Source organism: Salvelinus alpinus, chromosome 20 (assembly GCF_045679555.1).
Source record: "Salvelinus alpinus chromosome 20, SLU_Salpinus.1, whole genome shotgun sequence".
In the NCBI taxonomy this organism is placed as follows: Eukaryota; Metazoa; Chordata; class Actinopteri; order Salmoniformes; family Salmonidae; genus Salvelinus; species Salvelinus alpinus.
The window spans coordinates 25,327,777-25,343,629 of NC_092105.1; the positions used below are offsets into that span (position 1 = coordinate 25,327,777).

Genomic DNA, 15,853 nt, shown 5'->3' on the forward strand with positions numbered 1-15,853 from the left:
GATGGTGAAGCGTGATTCATCACTCCAGAGAACGCATTTCCACTGCTCCAGAGTCCAATGGCGGCTAGCTTTACACCAGTCCAGCCGACGCTTGGTATTCCGCATGGTGATCTTAGGCTTGTGTGCAGTTGCTTGGCCATGGAAGCCCATTTCATGAAGCTCTCGATGAACAGTTCTTGAGCTGAAGTTGCTTCCAGAGGCAGTATGGAACTCTGTAGTGAGCGTTGCAACCGACGACAGACGATTTTTATGCGCTGCACACTTCAGCACTCAGCAGTCCTGTTCTGTGAGCTTATGTGACCTATCACTTCGCGGCTAAGCCGTTGCTGCTCCTAGATGTATCCACTTCGCAATAACAGTACTTAACAATTGACTGGGTCCGCTCTAGCAGGGCAGACATTTGACAAACTGACTTGTTGGAAAGGTGGCATCCTATGACGGTGCCACGTTAAAAAAAAGTCAGAGCTCTTCAGTAAAGCCATTCTACTGTCAATGTTTGTCAGTGGAGATTGTATGGAGATTGGAGATTGTCAGTGGAGATTGTGTGTTCCACTTCATACACCTGTCATCAACGGGTGTGGCTGAAATGTCCGAATCCACTCATTTGTATTCATGTATCTGTGTGTAGTTTCCCTCAAAAGCTTGTTCATTGAAAGAAAATGTCAAATATTCCGAAACCGGTAGTTACATTATTTTATAAATGATTTACAAATGATAGTGCAAAGTTTCAGCGTCTGTAAGTAGTGAAGAAAAAAAAGATGACCATTTCTATAAGCTGCACCAAACGACATAGAAAATAACCTATCCAGAAGAGTGTTGCTTTAAGGCAAGTTTCACCCAGTCTGGTTCATAGTGCAAGATCCCCACACACCATCCTACCAACAGCTGATAAAGGGTAGACCCTTTGTGATCATGTCGTTTTGGGTAGCAGTTTTATATAAAGTGAAAGACAAAAGAACAAAGACTTCCGTGATGGTAGGCCCCCAGGTCAATGTCTGTATCCCAGTCAGGGTGCTCTGTTCTGGGCTAGTCACTCTTTATCTCCTCCTCTCCTCCCTGGTAGTGGCGGTACTCTGGCTTCAGTTCCCATGTACTCTTGTGCGTCCCTTTAGCGTTGTACACTCCTATCTCCCTCAGAATCTCCTTCAAGTAGGTCTACAGGAAACACACAGACAAACATCTCTCAGAATCTCCTTTATATATGTCTATAGGAGAGAGGCTCTTTCTACAGTACCCATTTTCACACAGCTACAGCCTGCACCCTTACTCTGAAAACTAGAAGCATCTACCAGTGAGGCGAGTCTACCTGTTATTCTTAGTGTCAAAATCCATTTGTTGTAGTTGATAATGTCCACCAGATGTCAATAGTGGGTAATGGTTGACATTCCTCCAGATACAGGTCTACAGTATGTGTTCTGATTCTGTTCAACTTATTACGGTATGACTAATCAGGCCTCAGGTTACTATAGTTCACTCTGACATGCTGTTCTCCCTGTGAAGCACCCTGGAGAGGGTTACAGTGGTGGAGCGTAATGGATCCTGGAGAGGGTTACAGTGGTGGAGCGTAATGGATCCTGGAGAGAGAGGGTTACAGTGGTGGAGCGTAATGGATCCTGGAGAGAGAGGGTTACAGTGGTGGAGCGTAATGGATCCTGGAGAGAGAGGGTTACAGTGGTGGAGCGTAATGGATCCTGGAGAGAGAGGGTTACAGTGGTGGAGCGTAATGGATCCTGGAGAGAGAGGGTTACAGTGGTGGAGCGTAATGGATCCTGGAGAGAGAGGGTTACAGTGATGGAGCGTAATGGATCCTGGAGAGAGAGGGTTACAGTGGTGGAGCGTAATGGATCCTGGAGAGAGAGGGTTACAGTGGTGGAGCGTAATGGATCCTGGAGAGAGAGGGTTACAATGGTGGAGCGTAATATATCCTGGAGAGAGAGGGTTACAGTGGTGGAGCGTAATGGATCCTGGAGAGAGAGGGTTACAGTGGTGGAGCGTAATGGATCCTGGAGAGAGAGGGTTACAGTGGTGGAGCGTAATGGATCCTGGAGAGAGAGGGTTACAGTGGTGGAGCGTAATCGATCCTGGAGAGAGAGGGTTACAGTGGTGGAGTGTAATCTATCTTGGAAGGCTGAGCAGAACCGCTCGCAGCGCATACTCACTTATGGTAATGAAATCAGACAGGACAGTGAACAGGTTGCTGTTTGTGTGTGACTAACCACAGGTTGCTTGGTGACCTCCACCAGGTCTTTGATGTTGTAGTACTGGTGTTTCTCAAAGGCGGAGAAGAGCATGTCCATCACCTGCTGTCTGTCTGCCCTCACCATCCTACCTTCAGCCTTCTTCTTCTTCTCATACTCCACCTACACAAAACAACCCACGGAAAACCCACACAGGGACAAGGAGGGAGCATGGTAGAAGTGCACGTAACAGTTCCAAATGTGTATTGATTAAACACTACAAAGATATGGAACCTTCAGGAGCATGCAAGCAGACACACACTGATTTTAACATGTGATATGGTAGTGTTCTTACGTTAGCAACATGGTTGGCTACAGGCTTGAAGTTGTTGGTGACAGCCCTGTCCATCTGCTCGGTCAGACGCTGGGGCTTGGTAGACACCTCAATCTGTAATCTGAGGAGAGGAGAATACATTCTAGAACACTGTCACAGAACTGTTTGAGAGAACCTGAGAAATGATTAAAATGAATGAAGATATAGGGTCTCATTGAGAGAAGCAACCCAGTGGGCAGAGCAGTGAATAGAACAAAAGGCAGAACAATAGCATCCACTATGCTGTACAATGGTTGAATAACGCATATAGCCATTTAGTATAATGTACAGTACTGGCACTGCTGTGCACATACAGACACCAAGGCAGACATGCATGTGCTCAAACACACAGGGAGAGGCTCTACCCAAAATTACAATCAACTAATTGCACCATTACCGCAAAAATGGAAGAAGCAAGTTAAAGGGGGAAAAGTAAAGAACTTGTCGGTATATCAGTTTAATGTAAAGGAACTATTTTTTTATTTTTTATTTTTTTTACAGCTGTGCCATATAGATGGCAAAATAGTTAGGACGAGATTTTTGATGTACCAATTCCATGCCACATGGTTTATGAACTGATACGCAAAATGACACTGATCTCAAAAAGTAGAATATTTCAATTTAAATGATTATAAAAAATTCTTGCAACCAATAGAATGTATATACAGTTGAAGTCGGAAGTTTACATACACCTTAGCAAAATACATTTAAACTCAATTTCACAATTCCTGACCTTTAATCCTAGTAAAAATTCCCTGTCTTAGGTCAGTTAGGGTCACCACTTTATTTTAAGAATGTGAAATGTCAGAATAATAGTAGAGAGAATGATTTATTTCAGATTTTATTTCTTTCATCACATTCCCAGTGGGTCAGAAGTTTACATACACTCAATTAGTATTTGGTAGCGTTGCCTTTAAATTGTTTAACTTGGGTCAAATGTTTCGGGTAGCCTTCCACAAGCTTCCCACAATAAGTTGGGTGAATTTTGGCACATTCCTCCTGACAGAGCTAGTGTAACTGAGTCAGGTTTGTAGGCCTCCTTGCTCGCACACGCTTTTTCAGTTCTGCCCACAAATTTTCTATAGAATTGAGGTCAGGGCTTTGTGATGGCCACTCCAATACCTTGACTTTGTTGTCCTTAAGCCATTTTGCCACAACTTTGGAAGTATGCTTGGGGTCATTGTCCATTTGGAAGACCCATTTGCGTCCAAGCTTTAACTTCCTGACTGATGTCTTGAGATGTTGCTTCAATATATCCACATAATTTTCCTTTCCTCATGATGCCATCTATTTTGTGAAGTGCACCAGTCCCTCCTGCAGCAAAGCACCCCCACAACATGATGCTGAAACCACCATGCTTCACAGTTGGGATGGTGTTCTTCGGCTTGCAAGCCTCCCCCTTTTCCCTCCAAACATAATGGTCATTATGGCCAAACAGTTCTATTTTTGTTTCATCAGACCAGAGGACATTTCTCCAAAAAGTACAATCTTTGTCCCCATGTGCAGTTGCAAACCGTAGTCTGGCTTTTTTATGGTGGTTTTGGAGCAGTGGCTTCTTCCTTGCGGAGCGGCCTTTCACGTTATGTCGATATAGGACTCGTTTTACTGTGGATATAGATACTTTTGTACCTGTTTCCTCCAGCATCTTCACAAGGTCCTTTGCTGTTGTTCTGGGATTAATTTGCACTTTTCTTCTCTAGGAGACAGACCTTCCTGAGCGGTATGACGGCTGCGTGGTCCCATGGTGTTTATACTTGTGTACTATTGTTTGTACAGATGAACGTGGTACCTTCAGGCGTTTGGAAATTGCTCCCAATGATGAACCAATGTTGTGGATGACTAGAATTTTTTTCTGAGTTCTTGGCTGATTTCTTTTGATTTTCCCATGATGTCAAGCAAAGAGGCACTGAGTTTGAAGTTAGGCCTTGAAATACATCCACAGGTACACCTCCAACTGACTCAAATGATGTCAATTAGCCTACCAGAAGCTTCTAAAGCCATTACATTTTCTGGAATTTTCCAAGCTGTTTAAAGGCACAGTAAACTTAGTGTTTGTCAACTTCTGACCCACTGGAATTGTGATACAGTGCATTATAAATGAAATAATCTGTCTGTAAACAATTGTTGGAAAAATTACTTATGTCATGCACAAAGTAGATGTCCTTACCGACTTGCCAAAACTATAGTTAGTTAACAAGAAATTTGTGGAGTTGAAAAACGAGTTTTAAGGACTCCAACCTAAGTGTATGTAAACTTCCGACTTGAACTGTATATGGGGGATACAACCATCCCAGCTCTGCAGATTTTGCTGCGAAGAGACAATCCTTAAAATAATTTGTTTTGGTGCTGTCCATATGTAGCTTTTTTTTGGTCACAGGTCCAGGAATGGCTGAAGAATTGCAACATTTACCTGGAGCTAACTGCAAATTGCACTGCTGGGTGATTTGAAAAGTCATAGTCAATCGATCAATAATAATAATACTCTTAGCAAAAATGTTTCTTTAATTTACAATCTGTAGAAACTATAAGAATAGAAAGGTTCAGAACATTTGTGAAACATCACAGCACAGTTGAAAAATATATGGCAAATAGAAATCCAAACTGGACGGTGTTAAGAGATAGATGGGAGGGGTTGAGCTGAAGGGTGGGAATAAAAACAACAAGATAACTATTGTAAAATATACTGTGTCCATAAAATGTATATAGGTTCAGAACTTTTGTGAGACAGCACAGTTAAAAATATATGGCAAATAGAAATCAAACTGGATGGTCTTCGGAGATAGATGGAAGGGGTCGAGGGTAGCTGAAGGATGGTATTAAAAACAAACAAAACATAACTGTAAAATACATTGTGTCTGTAAAATGTATATGGTATGTATAAGCTTAAGAGTTGTTGTCCATTAGTTTACTCCAATTAGGGTAGGGTTAGGGGAAAATAATAAAGGAAAATATATTTTTTTATATATACAGTGCCTTCCTAAAGTAATCAGACCACTTGACTTTTCCCACATTTTGTTACATTACAGACTTATTCTAAAATTGATTAAATGTTTCCCCCCCCCCCTCATCAATCTACACCCAATAATCCATTAAAAAATTTCTTTTTGCATTTTTTGCTAATTTATAAAAAGTAAAAACCTGAAATAATGCATTTGAGTCCATCAGTTGAGTTGTGACAAGGTAGGGTTGTTATACAGAAGATGGCCCTATTTGGTAAAAAAACAAGTCCATATTATGACAAAAACAACTCAAATAAGCAAAAATAAACAGTCCATCATTACTTTAAGACATTAAGGTTAGTCAATCCGTAACATTTCAAGAACTTTGAAAGTGTCTTCAAGTGCAGTCGCAAAATCCATCAAGCGCTATGATGAAACTGGCTCTCATGAAGACCGTCACAGGAAAGGAAGACCCAGAGTTACATTAGAGTTACCAGCCTCAGAAATTGCAGCCCAAAATAAATGCTTCACAGAGATCAAGTAACAGACATCTCAACATCAACTGTTCAGAGGAGACTGCGTGAATCAGGCCTTCATGGTTGAATTGCTGCAAAGAACCCCTACTAAAGGACACCAATAACAATTAGAGACTTGCTTGGGCCAAGAAACTCTCAGCAATGTACATTAGACCAGTGGAAATCTGTCCTTTGGTCTGATGAGTCCAAATTTGAGATTTTTGGTTCCAATCGTGTGTCTTTGTGAGACGCAGAGTAGGTGAACGGATGATCTCCGCATGTGTGGTTCCTACCGTGAAGCATGGCGGAGGTGGTGTGATGTGTGGGGGTGCTTTAATGGTAACACCGTCTGTGATTTGTTTAGAATTCAAGGCACACTTAACCAGCATAGTTACCACAGCATTCTGCAGTGATACGCCATCCCATCTGGTTTGCGCTTAGTGGGACTATCATTTGTTTTTCAATAGGACAATGACCCAAAATACCTCCAGGCTGTGTAAGGGCCATTTGACCAAGAAGGAGAGTGATGGATTGCTGCATCAGATGTCCTGGCCTCCACAATCACTCGAACTTAACCCATTTGAGATGGTTTAGGATGAGTTGGACCGTGGAGTGAAGGAAAAGCAGCCAACAAGTGCTCAGCATATGTGGGAAAGACTGTTGGAAAAGCATTCCTCATGAAGCTGGTTGACTGTGCACAGCTGTCATCAAGGCAAAGGGTGGCTACTTTGAAGAATCTCATTTGTTAAACACTTTTTTGGTTACTACATGATTCCATATGTGTTCTTTTATAGTTGATGTCTTAACTATTATTCTAAAATGTAGAACATCGTGAAAATAAAGAAAAACAATTGAATGAGTAGGTGTCCAAACTTTTGCATGGTACTGCAAAAATATATATATAAATAAATAACTATTATATATATAAATAAATATGGAGGATTGGAAATGATGCAGACAATTACATTGATGGAAGCTACACTCTATCTGCAATATTAAAGCTGATCTACCCCCTAATACATACAAAAAAAAAAAAATTGCACACAGGAGAGAGAATAGTTGCCATAGCACACAAGGAACAGTTGCTATAGCAATCCCTGGCAACCTCTGCTACCATAAAACTGAATTGAGAACAGTTATACACCATTATTAGATATTCTCTTGGAGTTTGCTATGGCTACTGTTTCTCCCAGATCTACTCATCTCACTCAGAAATGAAGCCAGGAGAAATAGCCTATTGGTGATGCTTTATTTTACTGTCACCTAATTACAGTACCAGTCAAAAGTTTGGACACACATTCTCATTCAAGGGTTTTTCTTAATTTTTTTACTATTTTATACATTGTAAAACAATAGTGAAGACATAACTATGAAATAACATATATGAAATCATGTAGTAAGCAAAAGTGTTAAACAAATCAAAATGTATTTTATATATTTGAGATTCTTCAAAGTAGCCACCGTTTACCTTGATGACAGCTTTGCAACTCTTGGCATTCTCTCAACCAGCTTCACGTGGAATGCTTTAACAACAGTCTTGAAGGAGTTCCCACATATGCTGAGCACTTGTTCACGGCTTTTCCTTCACTCTGCGGTGCAACTCATCCCAAACCATCTCAAATTGGGTTGACATTGGGTGATAGTGGAGGCCAGGTCAGCTGACGCAGCACTCCATCACTCTCCGGCTTGGTCAAACAGTCCTTACACAACCTGTAGGTGTGCCTTGAATTCTAAATCAATCACAGACAGTGTCATTAGCAAAGCACCCCTACACCTCCTCCTCCATGCTTCATGGTGGGAACCACACTTGCAGAGATCATCTGTTCACCTACTCTGCATCTCACAAAGACACGGCGGTTGGAACCAAAAATCTCAAATTTGGCCTCATCATACCAAAGGACAGATTTCCACCAGTCTAATATCCATTGCTCATGTTTCTTGGCCCAAGCAAGCCTCTTCTTATTGGTGTCCTTTAGTAGTGGTTTCTTTGCAGCAATTCGATCATGAAGGCCTGATTCACGCAGTCTCCTCTGAACAGTTGATGTTGAGATGTGTCTGTTACTTGAACTCTGTGAAGCAATTTCTGAGGCTGGTAACTCTGAGGCTTCTTTTCCTGTGGCGGTCCTCATGAGAGCCAGTTTCATCATAGAGCTTGATGGATTTTGCGACTCCACCTGAATAAACTTACAAAGGTCTTGAAATTTTACGGATTGACTGACCTTCATGTCTTAAAGTAATAATGGACTATTGTTTCTCTTTGCTTATTTGAGCTGTTCTTGCCATAATATGTACTTGGTCTTTTACCAAATAGGGCCATCTTCTGTATACCACCCTTACCTTGTCACAACACAACTGATTGGCTCAAATGCATTAAGGAAAGAAATTCCACAAATGAACTTTTAACAAGGCACACCTGTTAATTGAAATGCATTCCAGGTGACTACCTCATGAAGCTGGTTGAGAGAATGCCAAGAGTGTGCAAAGCTGTCATCAAGGCAAAGGGTGCCTACTTTGAAGAATCTCAAAGTAAAAATATTTTTCATTTGTTTTAACACCTTTTTGATTACTACATGATTCCATGTGTTTTATTTTATAGTTGTTATGTCTTCACTATTATTCTACAATGTAGAAAATAGTACAAATATATAAAAACCCTGAAATGAGTAGATGTGTCCAAACTTTTGACTGGTACTGTATATTGAAATTGTATTGAATTTTGTTTCACTCACTTCTTCAGTTTCATATAGTTTTCATTGACGGCTGGTCTGCACTCCGCTCTCTGTACCACCATGCCCTCCAGACTGATCTTATCTGAAACAAAGACCATACGTTTCCTTTAAGGACCCACACACATCAATAGCAGAATGCTGTTTTAAATCACAGTGTATTCTTTCTTTCAATACAACAGGCCTAAAAGTGTTATTTAATATCCTTCAGCACCGTACTAAACATGCAGCCCAAATTATATTTGACTGAACTGAATCACTTGACTGAATCAGTAGAGAAACAGGTGAAATAGGTGGCACCACCCAAGCTGAGTACTCCACAGCCAACACTACACATTTCCACCAACTGCCACTGGACTGCTCATCAACAGCTTTCCATTTCAAAATGTAGTGATTCATCTATTTGGCGTTTTCTTTGTCATTGTGTGTGTGTGTGTGTAACTATCCTTGTGGGTACCAGAAGTCCTCACAAGGATAGTAAAACAAGGAAAATTCCTACAAATAGGGAGGCATAGTTTTAGGGTATGGGGTTAAGGTTAGGCTTACGGTTACAGTTAGGTTAAGAAAAATTGGATTTAGGATGGGAATCAATTCTTTGGTCCCCACAAGGATAGCAAAACAAAATTGTGTGTCTGTGTGTGTGTGTCTAACAAGGGGGCCGGGATAGGTTCACACAATTGTATGGGACACTGTCATACAGAGATAAATAGTAGACTCTGTCCAGACTGCCCACAAACGCCAAAGAACAACCAACAACCACTGAAGTCCAGTTGGTGTCCGTTTGTGTTTGTTGGCTAATCAGGTTTTGTTCTACTGAGAAAATGTCCAGTTAGCGTTTGTTGGTGCGATTAAAAATCAGTGCACTTTTACCAGGTGGCTCCAGAGAAATCACGTCACAGTCAGTCCAATGTCACAGATCTCACGCACTCACTAATATCCATTCCTCACCTTTTTCATGCATTATGTGCAATTATTGCACGATAAGGGCTGAAACACTTGTCGGCGCATCTCCATAAACACACTTACACACAAACGCATTTCTCAACTTCAGAGCAGCCTGCCTCCATCTCCCCCTCTAGTCATTCACAGGCCACTGGCTGGGATCATCTGAGTCAGGGCCGTATGAGAGAGAATAGTATACTGTAGATCTCCTCTCGATCTCATTTTCTCCATTCAAGGCTCCCTCTCTCTCTTCCAGTTCACTTTTTCAACCTATCCCCTACTCTATACCTCTCTCACCAGTCTGCTCATGCCTCTTCTCCTGTAGGGTTGTATAAGACTGGGACTGTTGAGGGTTTATGTCTGTTTAGTGTGGAATGAATTAGGATAAAACTTGCAGGTCCCAAGGTACACTGGTATGTAGGAGAGCAAAGCTGCACATGCAGAGATGGAGAGAGATGGAAGGAAGCAGAAAGAGAAGAGAACAGAATGAGAGGAGGAGGAGGAGGGCACAGTGAGAGGTGGAATGGCCACAGCATTTGTTGCTCAAGGCTGTCGTGCTAAGAGGGAGCGGAACAGGAGGAAAGAGAACGGGAGGAGAGAGAAGAGGAGAAAGAAGGGTGAGAAGGTCAAGCTACCGCCCACTCATCTTCTCCCACCATCTCTAACCTCTTATCTGCTCTAAGGACCCTCCATCTAAAAACCACACACACTCACCCCCCACTCCCACTGATATTCCCTAGACACCTCCCTCTGTATCTGAATATTCCAGGAGCCTTCAGATTTCTCAAGCCTCTGGTGAATTTCAGATAGACGCTAGACTACCAAAAACCCTCAGATAGCCAATTTTCTATGGGAGGAGGAATGTGTTAGTAAATTGCAGTATTCATCCTTGAGGGGACAGAACAGCGACAAAGTCTGTAAAAAAGAAGAGAGACAGAGAGGAGAGAGAAAGAAAGAAAGGAGAGCGAGAACCTGCGAGGAAACCTGTTGACTAGATCGACTACTACTATCAGCCTGCGTACAGGAATCTTTCAGACCACCACGGTAGTCTCTAACCTTAACCTTACGTCAAAAACAAACACCTTATGAACCTGCTCATTAATGTTGGCCCCATTGCGGTTTTTGTCCTATTGACAATCCACACCACACTTTTACTACACAACACAGCCTTGGAAAAGCAGTCAAACATGTCTCAATAGTGGAGGAGATGTAAGCTGACTGGATGCCCAAAGCCATCTCCCTGTGACTACCAGATCTATAAATGACTTCCCATGTGGAGAGGGGGGGGGGGTGTTAGGGACACTTAGATATGATGAGGATACGTAATATTATAGAACCACTAATCTCTCCACAGCCTGGTAGGGCTTTCAGAAGGGAGAGAGAAGACATCTTTATCAAGAATCTGTTGTGAGGGGTTATTCATTTACTTCATTACCTGTATCAAACCCACCGGAGGACATTTTCAGCACCGTTAGTGGAGATATTTGCTCAAATATAGCCAACATCAAAGTGTTTTGACATAGAGAACGCATGTGACTAATTGGGTTTGAAGCCGGGTTGTCTGTACAGCCCTAAACCGTGTTAGCCTGCTGAGCTAAAGGCCAGGCATTAGCTTAGGGAGCCTAATGCAAGTCTACAGGTCTCAGGCAAGGTTACCTAACCACCTCTGCCACACACACAACATCTATGTTCCTCAAGGCTACTGTTGCTATGCCAGCTTCACTGCAGTTTGTGATATAACGTTACAGCTCTGACTTGGCCAGCAGCATTATGAATAACTCAACATCTTTAATGAATAGAGACAGTGATTTTACTGATGGGAATCCCCATTACTGCGCTCATTACTGCTCTCATTAAAAAGAAAAAGAAATCAAATAGATTCCGACATGATGTTGAACAATTATCTCAGGTAATGATGGTGCGATAGGGCTGAGAAGGAGCGCAGGCCACCCACCATCCCCTCTCCGCTGTTCCACTGCCTCATTTGCAATTCTAATGCGGGGATGATTCTATTAATCACATTATGATTAAAAAGCACCACGGTACGGTCGAGACGCCTCGTTGATCGCCGATGTGTCACAGACGTCACCGTGGTGAGCCATCACTCTGGGATCATAGGCTCATTTGCTACGTTCAAGACAACTCGGAACCTCCCAATTAAAATTAAAAAGTTTTTTGCATAACGCTTCCTATTGGTTGATTCTGATACTCTGAGCTAAATCTTTCTTCAACGAGTTTAAGTCGAAAATGTCACCGTTACCGATTTACACACACACACACACACACACACACACACACACACACACACACACACACACACACACACACACACACACACACACACACACACACACACACACACACACACACACACACACACACACACACACACACACACACACACACACACAATTAACTGAATGGAATGGTTTGTCAGACTGCCACACTGATTGTCCACAGGTACATATATTTAAGGGAGTGAGTGAATGGAAGTTGTGCCTCCACAGCAGAGAGTGGTATTCTATTGGATAGGTTGTCTTTCTGTCGAGAGTGTGTGGGGAATGTTCTACACCTGGATTCTGCGGTGATTGCTTGGTTTAATTCAATTTTGAACACCAGCATACACACACCAGAGCCTTCTGTATAACTACAGCTCCATCAAACAGACTTCACACTGAGAGAAAAGACATCCCCCTTTTTAGATACACACACAACCTGACATCGATGTCACTGTTTACTTCAATTAGACTTCTGCCCCCAAGGGAGAGTGTATGTGTGTGATAGATGAAGAAAGAGAGAAGAGGGGGTCCAGTAACATCACTGTCCGACTGACAGCCCATCACCTGCAGGACACACGCACTCCCTCTGTTTATCTCTCTCACTCTCATCAGGGACCAAACTGTCAATAAACCCCCCCCCCCCACTTAGATACCATGAGTGACATGAGTACACATTGTCCAGGCAGTTTGTCACAGTCAGCCCATGTAGAAAGAGACACTGTACTTACTTTTGGTCATGTAGTGTGTAATACAGTATGTGGACACCTGCTCGTTGAAAATCCAAAATCATGGGAATTAATATGGCGTTGGTCCCCCCTTTGCTGCTATAACAGCCTCCACTCTTCTGGGAAGGCTTTCCACTAGACGTTGGAACATTGCTGCGGGGACTTGCTTCCATTCAGCCACAAGAGTATTAGTGAGGTCAGGCACTGATGTTGGGCGATTAGGCCTGGCTCTCAGTCGGCATTCAAATTCATCCCAAAAGGTGTTTGATTGGGTTGAGGTCAGAGCTCTGTGCAGGCCAGTCAAGCTCTTCCACACAGATCTCGACAAACCATTTCTGTATAGACCTTGGTTTGTGCATAGGGCATTGTCATGCTGAAACAGGAAGGTCCTTCCCCAAATTGTTGCTACAAAGTTGGAAGCACAGAAACATCTAGAATGTCATTGCATGCTGTAGCGTTAAGATTTCCCTTCACTGGATCTAAGGGGCCTAGCCCTAACCACGAAAAACAACCCCAGACCTATATTTCTCCACCAAACTTTACAGTTGGCACTATGCATTGGGGCAGGTAGCGTTCTCCTGGCATCCGCCAAACCCATATTCGCTTGCCCGACTGCCAGATGGTGAAGCGTGATTCATCACTCCAGAGAACGCTATCCACTGCTCCAGAGTCCAATGGCGGCAAGCTTTACACCACTCCAGCCGATGCTTGGCAATTGCGCATGGTGATCTTAGGCTTGTGTGTTGTCGCTCCTAGACGTTTCCCCTCCACAATAACAGCACTTACAGTTGACCGGGGCAGCTCTAGCAGAGCAGAAATTTGAGAAACTGACTTGTTGGAAAGGTTGCATCTTATGACAGTGCAACGTTAAAAGTCACTGAGCTCTTCAATAAGGCCATCATACTGGCAATGTTTGTCTATGGAGATTGCATGGCGGTGTGCTCAATTTTATACACCTGTCACCAATGGGTAGGGGTGCAACGGGTCGGAAACTTTCCGGTAAATTTCCCCGGCAATTTTCCATGGGAAGTTAAGCCCGGGAATTTGGGGAATTTTGCTTAAATTCATCCAAAAAGTTAGCTCATAACAGTGAACCTTTTTTTGTGGGATACACAAGGCAATTCTAGGTCTTGTGGCATATTTTGGTTAAACTATCCCCAATTCAATGGAATTGCAACCCTCTGCATGCACAGCGCACTCTTCCATCACATGTACAGTTGATTCTCAAGCTCTTGCACACTAATGAGATGCTATTGAGCCCACACTATTACACTGTCTGAGCCAAGGACTACATGCTTTCTGGTAAGTTTTGATTACAATACTGGGTGGGGTGAATATATTTTATAGGACATATATGATTTTTTGTTAACTAGTAAATAGTAGCCTACAGCAAAGTGTGTTTAAATAATTTCTAACTTGTTAACAATTTCTGCTAATTAGTTTTTGCTACCATTTGGGTTTTAGCTTGCTTGAGCCTGCTAACTGAGGAGTGTTAATTCACCTGTTTCCATACATGTTTTATTTTAAAACATTTATCTTACAAAGGACTTGTTTAATCTAACTGCTTAGCTATTTATCTGTACATGGAATTGTATTTGTTGTTTTTTTACACATTTTTGTAGTGAAATGTGGAGACATTTCACTGCAGCTAATGTAGAAGGAAAAGCTGTGTACATCTGCAAATACTGTGCCAAATCATATGTCAAGAATGCAGAATCATCTGGCCAAATGCATAAAGTTCCCTCAGAGCTCACAACAAGCAACATCTGACAAAAGTCCCTCTACTTCTAATCGAGGTGAAAATGATGAATCAGACACCTTATCAATAGCAACAGCTCACGGTCCTCCTGGAATCAGAGTGTTTTTTGACTCAATGGGGAACGTAGTCAGAGAAATGCTGATGAATGCAACTGGTTCACCTCTGATGCTCACAGGCAATGTGTATTGGAAGAGATTTCTGAATGTTCTTCGCCCAGCATACACCCCTCCAACCAGACATGCTTTATCTACTCATTTGCTGGATGCAGAGTTCAACAGTGTTCAAGTGAAGGTCAAGCAAATCCTATAGAAAGCAGACTGTGTTGCAATCATCTCTGATGGGTGGTCGAATGTTTGTGGGCAGGGAATAATTAACTACATCATCTCCAGCCCTCAACCAGTATTCTACAAGAGCACAGACACATCGGTCTCTACATTGCAGATGAGCTAAAGGCAGTCATCAATGACCTTGGACCACAGAAGGTATTTGCACTGGTGACAGACAATGCTGCAAACATGAAGGCTGCTTGGTCTAAAGTGGGAGTCCTAACCTCACACCACACCCATTGGCTGTGCTGCTCATGCATTGAATCTGTTCCTCAAGGACATCATGGCACTGAAAACAATGGATGCACTCTACAAGAGAGCCAAGGAAATGGTTAGGTATGTGAAGGGTCATCACGTTATAGCAGCAATCTACCTCACCAAGCAATGTCAGAAGAATAAAAGCACCACATTGAAGCTGCCCAGCAACACCCGTTGGGGTGGTGTTGTCATCATGTTTGACAGTCTCCTGGAGGGAAAGGAGTCTCTCCAAGAAATGGCCATATCACAGTCTGCCGATATGGACAGCCCCATCAAGAGGATCCTCCTGGATGATGTATTTTGGGAGAGAGTGGTAAGCAGCCTGAAACCTATAGCAGTAGCCATTGCACAGATTGAGGGAGACAATGCCATCCTGTCTGATGTTCCGATTCTGCTTGCAAATGTAAGAGAAGAAATCTGTACCTCCCTGCCCACTTCACTGTTGCGCCAAGCAGAGGAAACTGCAGTTCTGAAATAGATCAAAAAGTGTTTAGACTTCTGCCTGAAGCCCATACATTCCGCAGCGTACATGTTGGACCCCAAGTATGCTGGCAAGAGCATCCTGTCTGGTGCAGAGCTCAACAAGGCCTATGGTGTCATCACTACCGTATCTCACCACCTTGGCCTGGATGAGGGCAAGGTTCTTGGCAGTCTGGCAAAGTACACTTCCAAGCAAGGGATTTGGGATGGAGATGCAATATGGCAGTCATGCCAACAGATCTCATCAGCCACCTGGCGGAAGGGCCTTTGTGGATCTGAGGCTCTTTCCCGTTGCCTCCATCATCCTCCAAATCCCATCAACATCAGCCGCCTCAGAGCGCAACTGGTCCTTGT

At 42.8% G+C, this 15,853-nt stretch overlaps 1 protein-coding gene across 1 annotated transcript in view; it reads right to left on the bottom strand.

The window, feature by feature from the left end:
• Positions 1-676: 676 nt before the first annotated feature.
• Positions 677-15,853, bottom strand: part of LOC139546557 (general transcription factor IIF subunit 2-like) — a 41,032-nt gene continuing 25,855 nt past the window's right edge. Inside the window, exons 5-8 of the mRNA XM_071355079.1 lie at positions 8,734-8,815; positions 2,533-2,632; positions 2,217-2,360; positions 677-1,155 (exon numbers count right to left, since the gene is read on the bottom strand). Coding sequence (XP_071211180.1) covers positions 1,027-1,155; positions 2,217-2,360; positions 2,533-2,632; positions 8,734-8,815 — 455 coding nt within the window. The 3' untranslated portion in view covers positions 677-1,026. The remainder of the gene's footprint in view (positions 1,156-2,216; positions 2,361-2,532; positions 2,633-8,733; positions 8,816-15,853) is intronic.